Source organism: Monodon monoceros, unplaced genomic scaffold (assembly GCF_005190385.1).
Source record: "Monodon monoceros isolate NGI ecotype Baffin Bay Population unplaced genomic scaffold, NGI_Narwhal_1 Super_Scaffold_18, whole genome shotgun sequence".
Classification (NCBI taxonomy): Eukaryota; Metazoa; Chordata; class Mammalia; order Artiodactyla; family Monodontidae; genus Monodon; species Monodon monoceros.
The window spans coordinates 172002375-172020977 of NW_021703774.1; the positions used below are offsets into that span (position 1 = coordinate 172002375).

Consider the following 18603-nt stretch of genomic DNA (forward strand, 5'->3'; position numbering starts at 1 on the left):
GCACCATGGATGGTGGAGGACGAGGCAGGGGACCGACAAGTGGCCGGGAGTGGACAGGCGTCTGCGGAGGAGAGTCCAGGGCACGGCCTGACCTAACGCCCCAACTTTGTCCCAAATGGAAAAAGCCTCCACCCGAGTTTGCTGCAGAAGAAAACCCATGTACACGAGGCCCGATGCGGACACCGCGCTCCTGGCTGCCTCTCCCACCTGGCTGAACAAAACCCAAGCTGGGAGAAGAGATTATTTCTCCACATCCCAGCCCTCTCATTCTCTTCATCATTTTGTGTGAGCAGATGAGATCCGGGCACTGCTGGACTCATTATAGGGCGAGGGTATCTGTTTTCTGGTTGGCGATGTGTAAGTAGCACAGGGGGCAGACCTCACACCTCTCACTGGGCAAACAATTAGAGAGTGTTTCTTGCAAAGTTAACTAAGCAGACTTTTCCTGGATTCCATTCTATCGATATTAATGACACTGTAAAGATGCCCTTATGTGGACCCTGTAACAATACCAGGTGATGGGTTTGTATAACTCTACCAGGTGGACCTGGCTGGGCAACACGGCCGGATGAAGGCTGCTGTAGGAGACAGGAGAGCGCCCCCTATCGGCAGAACCTGGCAGGGAGGAGCTGGCAAAGGAGACGCGTGTGCGGAACAGTGAAGGGGGGGACAAGCTGAGGCGACAGCTTAATCACCAGCACATGCAGTGTTTCCCAAACTATGCCTGGAGGAACCTAGTCCTGAAGGTGCTCTGGAAAGAGTCCTGTGGTCAAACGCATACAGAAGTATCACAGCACTTGCTGGAAATCGGTGTATCTGTGAAAAGCAGAGAACAGGCTCCATGATCAGGCGGATTTGACTCTCACACTGCCACCCTCTAGTGACCTTGGGAAAGGTCTTTAATTTTGTGAAGCTTCCGTTTCCTCATCTATGAAATGGGAATAATACCCACCTCATGCTATATACTACTAGCTGGGTGATCTCAGGCAAGGCCTCAGTTTGCCTCAGTCTTCTCATCCGTAAAATGGGGACAATGCTAGCCGACGAGGCAATGGTGAGGAGGTCACGTATGTACAGCGCTTATTAGAACACCTGGCACACAACAAACATTCCAAACGTTCCTAACACTTACTGGAACCGTAAAGGCCCTGAGAAACCCTGCATTAAAGAAACCTACTCAGCTCTGGTTAACCCATCTGACCACAGAATCCTTTTCCATTTGTTTGCTCTTGAATCACGTGTGTCAATGTTCCTTAGAACACACTTTGGAAAATATTGGTCTGGTAAGAGGTGGCCTTGGGGAATAGCCAGTAACAGGGATCAACAAACATTTCCTGTGAAGAGCCAGACAGTTAATATTTTAGGCTGTGCAGGTAACATACAGTCTCTGTCACATGTCCTTCTTTTTTTTTTTTTTCCCCAACGCTTTAAAAATGTAAAAACCATGGACCGCAGTTCAACAAGACACGTACTAGAGAACCTCCAGCCTCCACCCTAGAGGCCGGCTCTCAGACCCACCGGACTGGACTGAAAAACACAGGGTACAGTAAGCTCCAATGCCTACCTCACTCAACCGGCTCTTTCGGGGAAAGGTGCTAGAAAACATCACATACTGCTAGGAAAGGAAAAGGAGAAATGCAAAGAGGAGGCATGCCAGTAAATGACCTAAACCCAGAAAAACCAGAAGATGCAGGACGAGCCAGGACCACCGTGTGCCCTGAGGCAGGCACTCCTTTCTCCCGTCTGAGGGGTGCCTCTTACATCCCGAGGGTGAGGCTGGCATGCACCTTTCAGGGGTGGGGGGGGTCAAAGAGTAAGCTGAGGCTCGGAGGAGAAGCAGTCAGTCAGCATCCTGAACGTCTGTTTCCAATTAGTTTTGTTCAACAAAGAGAGAGAGGGAGGGAAGGAGGGAGGGAGGGGGACGGGGGGTGGGAGAGAGGGAGGGAAGGAAGGAGGGAGGGGGATGGGGGGGAGAGAGAGGGAGAGGAGTTCCCTCTATGAGAGCCAGGACTGTTCACAAAAGTGAGAAAGAGAAAGTTTGGTGCACATCCTCTCTTAGGTAAAAAGACTACTACAATGCCCGCCCCACCCCGGGCAATCTGAATCAGGTGTGGAACAATGAACCCAACACATCTATTAGCTCTAAACTGAGGCAAGCCATACATTTCCGGATTCTTCTGTTTCGCGGGTGTAGGACAAAGGTAGCAGGTGCACCAGGGTTACCTGGAGTACGAAGGAGTCATTACCAACTTGACTTGCGGAAGACATCTGTCGGCATTCTCCTAACACCATGGAGGCCACAAACACCACCACGGTGGTCACCAGAGACACCAAGAGGCTCTCCAAGACTCTAGGAGGCAAAGCGCAGCTGTTACTGTGGATAAAAAGTCACCTGGTCCTGGGAACTCAAAAACTGCCTACCTCCAACCCTCCTTTCCCCCAAGAGCACGCACAGCAGCCCCTGCTGTTAGCACGTGTGCAGAATTTATCAGTGACTTGCTGCATTCCAGCAATTTCCATGTAAAAAGTGGGTAGCCAGTAACGTGGGCTGCTACGGCCACATCATCTCTCTCCGAGGAATGAAAGGCCTTCCATTTTAAGTCCTGGGGCGAGAGTCTAGCGAGAGTGCACCCCTCGGCGGGGCCAATACCGACTTTGTCATGTGTGCTGGTGGCCAAGTCCAGAGAGGCTGGGAGTGAGCCAGTGGCTCTGATATAAATTAAGCTCAGCCTCAGTCTTTTGGCCCGTCTGACAAACAGATTTCCATTCTCCGTCTTAGACATGACATGAAAGCTGGTGTGGGAAGTGGGGTCCCTTCCCCGGGAGAGACGGCCCGGTGCCCACAGGGCCTGGGGGCCGCGGCGGGAGGGGGGTGGCTGCGTGGGTACCTGACGAGCTTAGGTTTCGGGTGCACGTTTCGCACGCGGTACTTCGCAAGCCTCTTGTTCAGACAGTTGAATGTGGCTCCCAGGAGGCCCCCAACGACCCCCATCACGACAAAGAAACCCAAGTCCATAGCTGTCCAGAGATGACATTTTTTATCAGAGTCAGAGCACTAAGAGAAGGGGCAAGGGAGGGAGAGAGAAAAACCAGAGTGCCCATGAGAACAGGAAGGGACAGGAGCAGAAAAAGACAGAGACGAGAAGCGATCCTGCCTTCTCCCTACGAGAGCCAAAGCAGTGCTGGAATCCCGCCCACACTGAGCACAGGGCATGCGGGAGACGACAGGGGCAGGGACGCACCTACCCTTCTGACAGCTTCTCTCTGGTACTTAAGAGCAATTTTCACGGGTCAAGAAAGAAATTTGGGGGGCAAGGACAAAACGTACCTTAAACTCGCCAAAGTTCAGCAATCCAGGGAGCTGGAAGGAACCCCAACTTCCAAACTGAATCCCAGAACGGAAGAAGTTGAGGGTGAAGGTGGCAGACATGGAGCAAAAGAGCTAGGGGACAGGTGAAAAAACAAGAACACTCGATAGCGACAGGTCCTGCCTCCTCCCAGACGTGTCCCCACCAACCTCCTGCTCCGCACAGAGACCGGCCAACTCCAGGTCTGGACACAGGGCCCTGGTGACCACGGCAGTAGATACACCACAAGTGTGAGAAGTTGGAAATCAGGCTATTAGGAGTTTTCATGCAGCCTTTTGTGAAGGACTATTCATTTACAGCCTACTATGCACCAGACCCTGTGCCAAAAAAGGAACAGTAAACACCAGAGGAAGAAAATGCTCCCCTGAGGCAGGAGACGGGGGTTCACATCAGGACCACAGCCGGTCTCACCTATGGGTTGGATGGTTCGTCAGGAGAGAACAGCAGCAGCGTGACTAAGGATGGGAAGGGTGTTAATATGGGAAGTACAGCAAAGTCCACGGTCTGGAGGTTATGGGTGTGTCTAGAGCAAAGGAGTTTCCAGTAACGTCAACTCTCTTGATCTCATCAGAAGCACAGGTTGACTAAAACTATCGATTAAATCGAGACTTTTATCACCGTGAAACGGCCCTCACTCACTTTGGTAACTCCCCTTGTCTCAAAGTCTCCTTTAACGTTAAGAAACTACTACACCAGCCTTATTTTGGTTAGTGTTTGCATGGTATACCTTTTCTGCTCGGGTTATTTCCAGACATTTGTAACTGTATTTAAAGTATGACTCTGGTAAACAGTAAAAGAGGAAAAAAAAAAAGCTACTGGTAAATGTAACGGGTAAGAGGTGTCCAGTTTAAATCTGGGGGGTGTGGTTAAGCTCAGGGGAAGGTCTTCCTCACCACTTTCCACGTGAGCCCTTGGTTCCAGAAGGATGAGCCCTCCTCCAGACTGAACAAGGTACCCCCAATGGGGGCCCCGAAAGCTGCAGCGACTCCGGCGGCCGCCCCTGCTGATACGAAATCCCGCTTGTCTCTGAGGACAGAAAAGAGAGACGGTTTATCTGAGAAACAGCCCTCAGGCTGCGAAAGGCAAGTTTTCACTTCCTTATGCACTGACATTTTAACATCTCGAGACCCACGAACAGTCAGGGCTCATGAAGGGCAGGTCTCTGGGGAGGCAACTTGGCAGCCAAAGCAGTTCACCTATGAGCCAAACGCTCTCCCCAGAGGAGCTCCGCCAGGTGGGGGGACTCTCTGACGTCCGTTGACTCTCAACATGGATTCTCAGGAGGCAGACTGGAGGGTTCTGGTGTCACCGCTGAGCCACTGGCTCATCAGACCTTCCTTCCAGAAAGCTCAGCACCAGAGAAAATGTACAAGTGTGGCTGTGAGCAGAGGGGCAGGTGACAGTGACCGGCAGGAACACCGAGGCGAGAAGGCGGACCGCAACCCAGCCCCTGGGCCCCTGACTGCAAGGGCCTTGCCAGGTGTGCAGGTCAGTAACACACGCAAATCCCACGGGCTGAAGAGTGCCCAGAAGCAGCCTTCCAAACCCGAGACACGGCTGACCAAGCAAATAAACTCCATCCTTGATAATATGCCTGTGGACTTCCCTGGTCGTATGTTCGATCTTGGACCACATTCTTCGTTGTCTGAGATGCTTCTAGAGGCCCTACGTTACGACAAAATGGAAGCCATGATGCCTCCTTGGCCCTTGTGCTCCTAATCTTCAGAAGAATAATTCAAAGCCCACCTCCTTCTGGACGGTCGGGTTCTGCACGCAGCCCACCCAGCAGGGGAGAGCGTGAGCCCGACTAGAGCAAGTGTAGGGTCTCAGTGGCAGTAAATGAACGGCTTGTTTTTTCCAGAAAAACCCCCCAATTTCCAACCTTTCCATACCTGTCACTTCGGAAATAGGGGAAGTTAAACTGGATCTTCCGTAAAGAGAGGCTCTGAAACTAGAACAAGAGAAAACAAAGTCAGAGAGGGGCCCGAAGCTGCAGGCATCCACAGCGCCGGGGAGTCCCTGTAGCCTGAGCGCGCCTGGGCAGGGACTGCGAGAAGGAGTCTAGGGCAGCAGATGGGAAGAGAGGCGGCTTCGGGGAGGAAGTGCTTTTCCTGCCCCCCCCAATTTCTAGGCCCCTCAGAAACTGCATTTTGTACATAGACAGCGAGTCCAAAAGGAAAAGGGGAAATTGCTGAGCGAAGGGTTAGGCGGAACTGAAAGCTGCTGCAGACGTCATGGGGCAGTCACCGAGGAAGGGCCAAGGGGGCCAACTCTTAACCTGCTCGACAAAATCTCAGGCCGCCGCACAGCAACTCCCTCCCCTTAGAACATGAGATGTAAACGTCCGTAAGCGACAGTTCATAGGGAACTGAGACTTCTCCACGTGGACCAGCCCGTGAGCACGGGAGCCTGGGGTCCTGAGCGAGCTCCTTGGCCTCCCTAAGCCTCAGCTCCTCATCTGAGAAGGAAGGTGATAAGGGCAACTCAACCCTTGAGGTGGCTTTAAAGGAGCCAGTATATGAGAGTCTGGCCCGGACAGCCTAACGCTAAAGAACAGCAGCTGCTACTCCGCATTGCTTCCAAAGGAATCAGCACAGACCCGCGCCTGAGAGCGTCTCAGCCAAGGCTTCCAGCCTCTCCCGAGACGCTCCACAAAGCCACCCTGCGGGGACGTGCTCGGCAAAGGCTGGGGAGGCACCGGGTGACTTTCATTTGAACAGACTTTCTCTCTGTCCCATTCCTGCTCCTAGGACTCAGCAGGGCCTCGTCAAAGCCTCGAGGTACCAGCTACCTGCTCTCCTGGGAGACAGACCATATCGTTTTCTCGTCAACCCAAAGCGACAGCAGATTCCGAAGCCGTGTTGGGATGCTCCCGATGGATTTTTTCCAAATTCAACCACAGACACGCCCCTGTGCAGGTGGCCCACTCGCAGGGGTAACCCGCCCCCGCAGACCATCAACCCTTACCTGCGGGAGGCCAGCCCCTACCACTGCTCCACTGTGGATCATGGGGCCTTCCTTCCCCACGAAGAGCCCTGGAACAGGTGGAAAAGGGGGAGGCCATCAGTGAGCACAGAACGGTCTGGGTCAGGAGACCTTTGTTACATAGACCTTTCTCTTGACAACTATAAAACAAAGATGATCCTATGACTTTGTAAGAGAAAGAGGGTGAGTCAAATTCCCAACAAACAGGAGAAAATAATCTTGAAATTCTACATCGGGGGTCAGCAAACCATAGCCTGTGGGCCAAGATGGCCTTGCTGCCTGTTTTTATACAGCCTGAGAGAGCTCAGAATGGTCTTTACATTCTCACATGGATACATTTTAAGCGGTCATGTAAGTTTAAGCACCTACCTAATAGCTTCTTTTCTTGCCTCTTGGCCCACGAAGTATAAAATATTATCTGGCACAAAAACTTGCTGACTTTGCTAAAGGCCAACTCCACAAACCAATTAGACATTCGTTCTACTTCAAGACTCAGTGGCGTGCTGGTCAGATATCTCTGAATGGTAACTAATTCAGAGCATCTGCATTTAAAAAATAACCCATCAACAAACAGTGCAGAAACCTGTTTGAGGCCGGGGCCTTCAAATCCGAACCTACTCAGTGTACACACATGATGCTTCTTGTCATCTTCGCCCCCTGAACGCTTCAAGGATAAAGGTCAGAAAAGACCCTCCTTACCTCCAGCCACACTGAACAGCACTCCAAAGACTTTGCAGAGCAGGGTCCGGAGACGCACGATTCCGGGCACCTTCACACCATTCAGATAGCATTTGATCTCGGGTATCCCAGAACCCGCTGCCACTGGCTGATGGGGAGAGCAGGTACACCCAGAAACTCAGACTCCACTGGGTCTACGGTTCACCCTGGACAGCCTCACCAAAGAGGGCGAACTGACCCTCTTCACCAGAGCAGCACCCACCCCCCTGCCCCCCATGGGCCTGTGAAACCAGAGGCTGCCCCTGCCCCCCGGGCTTCTGACTCAGTAGGTCTGATGCATTTCCAGCAAGTTCCTGGTGATTCAGCATCAGCTGGGGGGGCCTTTCAACAATCAATGCCAGCCTTCACCACCGGAGAGTCTTACCTCATTCATCTAAGCTGGGTATCAGTCACTTTTAAAGTTATTTTAAAGTCTTTTGAAGTTTAAAGTATTTAAGTTTGAAGTATTTTAAAGTTATTTAAAGTCATTTTTACCGTTCCCCAGGTTATTTCTAACGTGCTACCAAGGTCGAAAAATCAACCTTCTCGCCTAGATTGTTCCTCTTTAATCTCACCAGAGGCTGAAACCACTTTCAGAAAACATCTCTAAGTGAACGAGAGACCACTTTTTCTACGGGAATCTGTATTCGAAGTCTAAATCAGTTTCTTGACATTTCGAAAATGGAGATGGAGAAAATGAGAGCAAAACCTCATGAGCAAAAAGGCGACACCCCACCACCTCACCTCAATTAGGACAAGAAGGCTCGCGAAGAAGACAAAAGTCAAGTTGAAACCCAAGAGTTCAAGGAGGGACAGGGCGAGGCAGCCTTTCTGGCTGCACTCCTCCACCGCTACAGACATGGGGTTAAGGAAACCGTGCCCGCTAGCTGGGGTGGTCCTACCGTCACTTGAAGTGAGGCAGCTTCTCCTCTTCTGAAGCACGGTGGCTGCTTACTGCACACCCTCCTGTTCTCCGTATATAAACTTAAAAAAAACACAACTGCCTGAGATGTCTCCTACATTAGGAACCATTTTTAAACTATGAAATACTTCAAACATTATGAGAGGTAAGGTACAGACACCTGTACTCCCACAGCCCATGCCTTGACAAATCTCAGTGTTACGCCACATTTGCTCCAGGTATTTTTAAAAAATGAAAACATTAGATACCATTAAAAACAACGACGACAACAAAACCCTTTCTGTTTCCCTCCCTCTCTCCTGGAAGAAACCAGTAAGCTGAAACTCTTGCGCATCCTCCCCTGCAAGTTTCCATGTGCATCCACATTGTTCTAGGTGCTTCTAAAATTAAAACAATGGCATTGCACTTGATGCACATTCTACAGCTGCCTTTTTCCTCTCCCTCAACGCTTTCTGAGAATTAGTCATGCTGATGTAAAAGCTCTGGTTCATTTATTTTGACTTCTACACAAAACCGTATCATGTGAACATCAATTTTCCCACTCTCCCATTTGGTGTGATTTCAATCCTTTGCCATCACAGAGCTGCAATGAACATCTCTGTGTATGTCTGAGGGCCACATTTAGAACAGAAACTCAGGAGTCAGGAAGGTGCACCTTCCTATGTATTTAATTTTCATTTCCCTGCTGGTGGTGAGGTGAGGTTTATTTATCAGCTAATTTTCCTCCTCTGAGAATTGCCTGTTCACATCCTTTGCTTGCTTTTCTACTGGGCTGTTTGGACTTTTTTCTTACTGAGCTGCAGTTCTCCCTCTATTCTGGATACTAATTATTTGTCTCTTAAATGCACGGGAACAACCTCTCCTAGGCTGTAAACTTGTTTTTCAGTTTAGTTATGGTGTTTTATTGTTGTTTGGGGTTTTTTTGTGTGTGTATAAATAGGATGTTTACTTTGATGTGGTCAAGTTTATTGATCTTTTCCCCTTCACTCTGTGCCTCCTGGAGTCCTTAGAAATTATTCTGTACTCTCAACATGACATCATCTCTTCAAGTTTTGTTTCACCTATTGACATCTTCAGTCCATCTGGAATTAATTTATAGTACAAAGAATCTAATTTTGTATTTTTCCAGGTGGATAACTGATGTCCCAGCATCTTTTTAACTAATCCATCCTTCCTAATTTATAACACTAACTCTGTCAGTCACCACATCTCGATATGTGTGGGGGCCAGTTTCTGCTTCTCTATTATTTCCCACTGGTCTAATCGGGTATTCCCGCACCAATGTGATACTGTTTCAATGACTGTATCTTAAATTATATGTCTTGACATTTAGTATGGCTAGTCCCCTGTCTGTTGTTCAAAACTGTCTCAGCTACTTTGGGCTCTTTACTATTCCACACAAATTTAGGAAGAGACTTTTCGAGTTCCAGCAACAATCTACTGGAATTTCCATTGGAACTACAATGAATTCATAGATCGATCAGGGAAAATAGGCATCTGTGCTTCAGGTCTTACTAACCATGAACATGAGCACCTTTCTATTAAAGTCTTCCTCTCGTGTCCTTCGATGATAATGAAAAGCCTCAAACCCAAGTGGCTAATACGTAGCTCTTCAAAGATCACGTCTGCTGTTAAACTCACTTCTAGACGGGAAAGCAGAGTCAGCAGGTGCTGACGTCCGGAAACACCAAGACCCGTGAAAAGGATACACGCCTGCACCACTCCGAACTTGAGCTGGGTGAAGAGCCGTACAAAGAAGTCCACGAAGAGACCCACCTGTGAAGAGCACGTGGGCGCTCACCCAGGTCTCCCCGCTGTCACAGGCACTCCCCTTGAGGCACCGCCCCTTCCCCCCACTGCCTGTTCTCGCTGGTCACCTGCACCAATGTTACCAACAGGCCACGCGTGAACAGGCTTTCCTTAGTCACTGTGGCTACGGGAGGGTCCCACCTGAGCCTGGCGCCACGGCCCCTCCAAGCACAAAAGAAAGGGGTGCAGCTAAGTTGTCAGAAGGAGAGTTAAAGCACAGAGGGAAAAGGATGGTAAAAAAGATCGGAGACCAAGGAAAACCACTGGTGCTTGGAGAGGAACAGTACAGAGATGTGTGAGGGCCTGCTCCGCTCTTTCCAAATGCAGTTTCAAAAAGCCTTTGCGTGCTTTAAAGGGCATCAGAGTTGCGTGGCAAGAGAAGTATGAAGACGTGTCAGGATTATGATTTTAAAAAGAGGAGCGGGGGGGGGGTAAGGCAGTCTCTGTTATAAAAACAAACAACTTATTCGCCGCTGGAGCTTGCCCTCTGACCCCTCCGCCCCTTGGCCCATCGTCTCCCCACGCCCTGCCTGCTCACCAGCCCTGTGCAGACTCCAATGGCAAACACCATCATCCACTTCACCGCCTCATACCTGCGACCCTTCTGTTCACAAAGGAAAGAAATGATTCCGTTTATTGCAGGCTTATGATGACAGCAGGGAGGGAATACATCTCAGCCAACCAGCTTTAGACTAAACTCCATATGGACGGCAAGCACGGTGATGATGTCTGGGGTGGCAGGTGCTTTACCATGCAAGAATGAAGAACGCTAAGGGCTGGGCCAGGAGCACTGACAGTGGGCACTCTGGTTGGCAGGTTGAACGACTAAGTAATAAATGCAGATATCTCATGAAAAGGGTTAAGAGGCCAAGGGGTAAAGAAATTTACTTGAGTATTTAGAACAGAAAAAGAAGCTGTCCTAAGACCTACTTGGTCCCAAGAGATCAATAAAGGACTCACCTTATTATCCATGGTCTCCAAAACCTCCAGGTAAGGGTCATTGATACAGCGATCATAATCCAAACTCTGAAAGAGGGACGTGTGAGTTAAAAAAAAAAAAAAAGTCCCAAGCCAAAAGGAAGAATTACCAAAACCTGGAAAGGGATAAAACTCCCGTTTCCTGCCACTCAAAGCACAGGTGGGCACAGCAGCACCCAGGAGGAGCTTGTTAGAAACACACACCCTCAGCCCCCTCAGACCTGCAGTATCGCAATCTGTGCTTTATACGGACATTTCAGCAGCACTGCTTTAGGTGTATACCTCACGCTTTAGGAAGTTTTTTGCTTAATTTTTAATTAAGTTAAATTAATCAATTAATTAATTCTTGGCTGTGTTGAGTCTTTGTTGCTGCGCACGGGCTTTCTTTAGTTACGTCGAGTGGGGGCTACTCTTCGTTGCGATGCGCAGGCTTCTCATTGCGGTGGCTTCCCTTGTTGCGGAGCACGGGCTCTAGGCGCGTGGGCGTCAGTAGTTGTGGCTCACGGGCTCTAGAGCTCAGGCTCAGTAGTCGTGGCACACGGGCTTAGCTGCTCCGCGGCATGTGGGATCTTCCCGGACCAGGGCTCAAACCCGTGTCTCCTGCATTGGCAGGCGGATTCTTAACCACTGAGCCACCAGGAAGCCCCAAGAAGTTTTAAACTACATATTTTTAAGTGTCCTGTTTCTGCCAAACATTAAAAGACCTTCAGCTGTCACTAGTGTTACCCAACTTACTCTATTAGATGAACAAATACTTCAATTAACCAGAACCAAATTAATTTAGAAAGCCTAATTTTAAGTACCTTCTGCAGTTCGTGTCTGTGAAAAAGAGGTTAGTCACGAGACAAACGGGGAGACTGTTTTCCTCAAACTTCGCAGAACACAGCTGCTCTGCAAACGCTTTGCAGGTGGGCCAGAGTCATTTCAAGAAACAATTCAAAGTAAATAATTTTATTTCTACATCTTGCACGAGAAGCAGCAGTTTGGCACCAAAGGAAAACAGTCTTCTGTGTGCTCTCTCCCCATAACCTGTTGCTACCTACATGTCAGCTAGTGAACAAACTGGACACTGGCCCGGTGGCCACACGCCCAGACAGGAGTTCAGAGTCAGCCAAACAAACACAGGTGTGACACGTGACAGTTTTTTCCATTTATATGACTACCCAAAGTCCAAATTCCTTTTGTTAAAGGGTCCTGGAGTAACAACAGGCGACTGACTAAATCAGTTATCATCCACCCAGATACAGAAGACTATAGAGCCATAAAATAATTCTGACAGGTCTACAAAGACAGATGGGGAAAACGTGCAAAAATTAAGTAAAAAAGGCAAGATGCAAAATAAATAAAGGCAGATGCAGAATAAAATGTATAATATAATCCTATTTTGATTAAATAAAATTAAGATTTGTATGTCAGCATACAATGCAAAACATTTGGGAAAACTGTTAACAGTGGTTATCTCTGGTGTTTTAGGAGGCATTCACATCTGGATATGATTTAAAATTCTCCCAGCAAACATGGTGTACTTTTCATATTAGAAACAAAATTGTTTTCCTGATTACAAAACAAAAAAAACTCAATCTGTATACTATACTTCTGCTGGGAAACTAGACCCATCCATGAATGACTAAATATATATATGTATTTAATGATTATATATATATACACATACATATTCTACACATACACGTACATAAAGTAGACACTTGAACAACGTAGGGGTTAGGGGAAGCAACTTCCCACACAGTCGAAAATCCGAATTTTGCTATTTCTGCCTCAAAAATGAAGAAACTGATAAATGACTCACCCAAGGGCAAGAAGCTGAAACAGTTTGGATACTAGCTCTTTTGATTCCACATATTGTGATCTCTAATGGAACACAAAGTTTTCCCCACACTTAGTTAATTTAAATATCTGTAAAATGAAAATACAGGCACTGTATTTATTGGAAAAAACCTGCATATAAGTGGACCTGAGCAGTTTAAACCTGTGTTGTTCAGGGTCAGCTACTGTATACACAAACATATGTTTGTGGATATGTGTGTGTGCATATATACACACATGTATATATTTTTTAATCAATTAAGTGACATCACATTCTAGGAACAAACAGAAAAAAACTGACATGTTGAAAATATGACTATCCTTCATACCAAATATGTATAAAAATCACTGGCAATTAACTATTTGCTTGATGGTTCTAATAACACTGTGACTCCATAAACATTGAAAACGCTCGCAGATGTCCAGAATAGGCAAAGGTATAAAGATAGGAAGTAGATTAGTGGTTGCCTACGGTCAGGGGCAAGAAGAATGGGCAGTGACTGCTAACAGGTGCATGGTTTCTTCCCGGGTGATGAAAATGTTGTGAAATTGCTTCGATGATTGCACAACTCTGTGAATATACTAAAAAAACATTGCACTGTACATTTTAAATGGGTAAATTGTATAGCATGTGAATTATGGCGCAATAAAGCTGTTAAAAGAGACATTTAGAAACAACTGGAACACCAGAACACCAATCTTTTTTTCTTTTCTTAAAATAAATTAGCTGAAAGTTTGACACTTGGTAAACAGGTACCAATGAACTATATGATCTGTTATTAAAACCTGATATTGTCTGGGCTTCCCTGGTGGTGCAGTGGTTGAGAGTCCGCCTGCCGATGCAGGGGACACGGGTTCGCGCCCCGGTCCGGGAGGATCCCACACGCCTGTGCTCCGCAACAGGAGAGGCCACAACAGTGAGAGGCCCACGTACCACAAAAAAAAAAAACAACAAAAAAAAAACCAACCTGATATTGTTACTTCTCCTTTGCCATGATTAACTTCCTTTTTATTTCTGCTGTATATGTTGCTCTTTGGTTTGGTGGACTAAGAACTTTCTTAAAAATAAAATTTGTATAGGTGGCTTGCAGGGCTGCTGCCCATGGTTATGAGCAAAAATGCCATCTGGCTATGAGGGCATATGGGGACTGAGATGTAGGCCAAATTCACTCAGGAAGGGCACCTTAGGGCTCACACAAAAAGCACCTTCAATGGGCCTTTAGCTGGGGCGTTGCAATGGCTCAGAGGGGGAGGCCTTTTATTCTAAGTCCTCCCAGCTCTGAAGGGTGCCTTTTTCTAACTCAAAAAGGCACTACAGGCTCTGTGACCTGCATGAAAACAATACTGTTTGGTAATGGCCCCATCCCACAAATAGGGAGTTGTTATTATTCAAACCACCTATAATGAAAATAGATGTCAAAACAGGGACTCTAGGGACTTCCCTGGTGGTGCAGTGGTTAAGAATCCGCCTGCCAATGCAAGGGACACGGGTTCAAGCCCTAGTCCGGGAAGATTCCCACATGCTGCGTAGCAACTAAGCCCGTGTGCCACAGCTACTGAGCCTGCACTCTAGAGCCCACGAGCCACAACTACTGAGCCCGCATGCCACAGCTACTGAAGCCCACACGCCTAGAGCCTCTGCTCCACAACAAGGGAAGCCACTGCAATGAGAAGCCCACACACCACAGCAAAGAGTAGCCCCCGCTCACTGCAAGTGGAGAAAGCCTTGGTGCGGCAGCAAAGACCCAACACAGTCAAAAATAAATAAATAGGGCTTCCCTGGTGGCGCAGTGGTTGAGAGTCTGCCTGCCGATGCAGGGGACATGGGTTCATGCCCTGGTCTGGGAAGATCCCACATGCCGTGGAGCGGCTGGGCCCATGAGCCATGGCTGCTGAGCCTGCGCATCCGTAGCCTGTGCTCCGCAACGGGAGAGGCCACAACAGTGAGAGGCCCGCGTACCGCAAAAAAAAAAAAAAAAAAAAAAATTATAAAATAAAAAAACCCTACAAACCTCAATTAAAAAAAAAAAAAGCAACAGGGACTCTAACATCTTATAAAACCCCCAACTTATCAAAGAGTCAAGTATGTGCAATGAACTCTTTCTAAGGCAAGAAAGAACACATCTTAGGAAGAGCTTCAAAAGAAGGGTTTTCTAGTTGATCCCTCATAAATAAAATCTGGGCAGACTTTTCTGATTACGTGCCTAGCTAAATTTGCTCTTACACATAGCAAATGCTCTCAAGAAGCTCATATGCAGAGACGGTTAACTGAGAAATATTAACAACTCACACAAAAGAACATTAGCCCATAAAATTTACATAAATATGCATATCAGCTGAAAGTAAATGCATTACAAATATGAGTACAATATAGTGAAAGGAGTGAAGGAGCCGGGGATACAGTAGGTCAATGGAGCACAGATGCCGTACTGAGCTCCCAGGGGTAGAATGAAAGCTGAGACAGTGTCAGTCATAGTTAACAGTCAGGATATCACCAGGCTCAGGCTCAATGAGGGAATGCAAGATGACAACACAATATGGACTGTCTTATACTTATTCCTGCAAGTCTCTCAACTATGTACAAGCAAACAAATATTTAAGAAATATGAGACAAGGGCTTCCCTGGTGGCGCAGTGGTTGAGAATCTGCCTGCGAACGCAGGGGACGCGGGTTCGAGCCCTTGTCTGGGAAGATCCCACATGCCGCGGAGCAATTTGGCCCGTGAGCCACAACTGCTGAGCCTGCGCGTCTGGAGCCTGTGCTCCGCAACGGGAGAGGCCGCGATAGTGAGAGGCCCGCGCACCGCGATGAAGAGTGGCCCCTGCCCGCAGCAACTAGAGAAAGCCCTCACACAGAAACGAAGACCCAACACAGCCAAAATAAAAATAAATAAAAATTAAAAAAAAAAAAAAAAAGAAATATGAGACAATACATCAGTGGATACAGTGCTTTTTGATTGACTAAATGCACTCACATCAGAGCAGCCCATTACACTATACCACTGTGGTACAGTTGGCAAGTTCTAGACTCCTAAAATTATTTTAAGTCAATTGCAAGGGGAAAAAAAAAGATGAAGGTGGAATCTACTCCATCTTAAACCTACTTGACTTAAAAGATATATCACACAGGGCTTCCCTGGTGGCGCAGTGGCTGAGAGTCCGCCTGCCGATGCAGGGGACACGGGTTCGTGCCCCGGTCCGGGAAGATCCCACATGCCGCGGAGCGGCTGGGCCCGTGAGCCATGGCCGCTGAGCCTGCGCATCCGGAGCCTGTGCTCCACAACGGAAGAGGCCACAGCGGTGAGAGGCCCGCGTACCGCAAAAAAAAAAAAAAAAAGATATATCACACAAATGCAATGTGAGGACCTCATTTGGAACCTGATTCAAACAAACTATTAAAAAGTACATATGACGTTTATAAGACAACTGGAAAATCTGAACACTGGTTATTTGATATCAAGGAATTATCGTGAATTTCTTAGGTATGAAAATGGTATTGGGTTATGCTAAAAAAAAGTCTTCATATACTAGAGATACGCACTGAATTACTTATGGGTGAAATGATGTGATGTATAGAATTTCCTTCAGAATAATATGGGAAGAGGGAAGTGGATGGGAGCCTACATAAAACAAGGTTAGGCATGAGCTGAGTGACTGCTGAAGCTGTGTGATGAGTACAGGGGGTTTCGATGCACTATTCTGCCTATTTTTTGTCTATGTTTGAAATTCTCTATAATAAAAGTTTTTAAAAAATTCCATGCGAAGCTATAAATCATAATAGTTACACTAAATTCTACAGCCAGAGTAAGATAAAATATTAGAAAGAAAATTAGTCTGGGTATGTTATTGCTCTAGGATGTTGATTTTTTTAAGTCTACCTGACATTTTCTTTAAAGCATTAAACATAGACATGACTAAGCCCACTTCTTGGAATTGATCCTAAGGAAGCAATTAAGGATGAACAAGAAAGGATGGTCACAACGATGCAGTTCATAATATAGAGAAGTCAGATTAAAGAAACTGTGGCACAATGAAATGCTATTCCCCTATTTAGAAAGATATTACAGAAAAGTATCTATTGCTACAAAAATTCTTATCAACTGGGAGGGGAAAACATGTTAAAATAGTGTATTTAGTAGAGTCTCACTTTGTTACTTAAGAAAAAAACATGGAAAAGGACGTTTAGTAAAGTGAATAATCATCTTTTAACGAGCAGTGTTATGGGTTTTTCCCTAGCTTCTTTTTATAAATCATTTACGAATCCTCTATCACAACCATGGCTTGTTTTTGCCATTTCAAAAATCATAGAAATGTCATCATAAACTGATTAAATGATAAAAGGCACTCCCGCAGCACTGGCCTTACTACACACACACACACACACACACACACACACACACACACTTTAAGAGTCCCATGCTTGAAATCCGGAACTATAACCAAGCACTGACAATTCTGAGAGAAGCTGCTTGGGCAGGAAACAATCATCTGAAAACCCAGTTCTCTTAGAAGAGAAGCAAGGTCTCCTGGCTCACACCTGTTACTAGCAAACACTGTCAGTGGCTTTGACTCTGGGTCTCTACAAGTTGTAAAAAAGCAAACAGTCTAATGGCAAACACATGCTCTATCCAGGTTAAGGTGCCACAGATCTATGAGAGCCTGGAGACACAGCTTTGGGGCTGAGGTGAGAAAAGCGCTTCTTAAACAGGCCCCTTCCCACAAAGAAGTTACATCTTACCCACTCACTCCCCGGGAGAGAAGGTCAAAGGGCATCTCTGGTTGGAATCCTAATGCTTCGCTCTGACGTGAGGTCACTCACTACTTATGTTACCCAAGACAGCATCTAAGAATCTTACCTCATAGTCTTTCCTTGGAAGGATCTCATCCTCCTCCTCCTGTGTTTCTCCAAGGATGGTCTAGAAAAACAGATCCAGAGAAGGAAGACCTTTTTAATGGTTTTAAAAGTGGAAAGAGGCAGAAGTATTTACTGAAACTAGCTACTAGTTTCTAAATCATCTGGAGCCATTATCACCAAATGGGAACAAGACCTAAAAAAAAAAAAAACCTTTTGGGATGGGGGTGATGTGGTGGGGATCTACAGTCATCAGGTGAGCGTTTCATTCCTACTTATACATTCTCCAAATAACCTCTCATCGTCAGGACACTTCAAAGATGTCACTTGCCAGTTTAAGGGGGAAAGAGTTCAGGTTCCGTCTGATAACATGCCGAGTCTGAAATCAGGAGGGACTTGTGAACTCTGGGGACACAACAACTCAAGTTTTCCCAGGGTGCTTTGCAGAGGGACGCTGGATTATCAGTGACCCAGAAAGGGTGAGGGATAGAGTGATAAAGGGCTGGAAAAACTAAGCCAGCTGCAATGATATGCACAAAGTCCAGTGAGGGGGCTCAGTCCGAAAACGCTCGTTTCATTCAAAACTCCATTCAGATGGAAATAAAAAAAAAATAAGGATGGGATTAACTGAAGCTGTCCTGGGTTCTCCCTCAGATTCCAGGGAGGGGTTCTGAGAAATAACCCAAGGCTTGGGCACGTGAAGCCGGGCAGATGCTTCGAGAGCCCAGGCTGCGGTCCCCAGGCCCCACCCGCTGCTACCTGCGGGCCCAGTTCGGCCCGGCCCCACCCCCGGCAACGCCTCTCGCCGTCCCTTAGCAACCGCCCCCTCCCCAGCCCGGCTCCACCCGCTTCTTACCAGCTCCTCTGGGGTGCGGGTCTCACGCTCACCGCAGCAGCAGCACCACCTGCAGCAGCAGCACAGGGACCCCCTGCACCCCGCCATCTTCCTCCTTTACTGCCACTCTGGACCCCTCCGCCAACCCCCTCCCACCCAGGATCCGCGCCTCACGTGACTGGCCTCGGGAGTGTCACGTGGCCCTCTCGAGCTTGGGACGGAGACTGGGAGTGGCTGCAGACGGGTGAGGCGAGGGCTCGCGTCACATGACGGTGGAGGGACGGCTTCCAACGAGACTTCTGGGCGCCGCCATG

General features: G+C 47.5%; 1 protein-coding gene across 5 annotated transcripts in view; it reads right to left on the reverse strand.

Moving 5' to 3' along the window:
• Positions 1-18585, reverse strand: part of CLCN6 (chloride voltage-gated channel 6) — a 30088-nt gene extending 11503 nt beyond the window's left edge. The window contains exons 1-13 of one of the 5 annotated variants that reach the window (XR_003794368.1): positions 18311-18583; positions 17459-17518; positions 10762-10827; positions 10340-10405; positions 9702-9768; positions 7815-7921; positions 7053-7179; positions 6336-6403; positions 5261-5319; positions 4262-4394; positions 3329-3442; positions 2889-3055; positions 2224-2350 (exon numbers count right to left, since the gene is read on the reverse strand). Coding sequence is in view for 4 of the 5 variants with exons in the window: in XM_029227915.1 (XP_029083748.1) it covers positions 2224-2350; positions 2889-3055; positions 3329-3442; positions 4262-4394; positions 5261-5319; positions 6336-6403; positions 7053-7179; positions 7815-7921; positions 9702-9768; positions 10340-10405; positions 10762-10827; positions 17459-17518; positions 18311-18397 (1248 nt within the window). In the remaining variant the exon portion in view is untranslated. Of the gene's footprint in view, positions 1-2223; positions 2351-2888; positions 3056-3328; positions 3443-4261; positions 4395-5260; positions 5320-6335; positions 6404-7052; positions 7180-7814; positions 8055-9633; positions 9769-10339; positions 10406-10761; positions 10828-17458; positions 17519-18310 lie in introns of those variants that run through there. The other 4 variants (XM_029227915.1, XM_029227917.1, XM_029227918.1 and 1 more) reach the window with 4 other exon arrangements.
• Between the last annotated feature and the right edge of the window lie 18 nt (positions 18586-18603).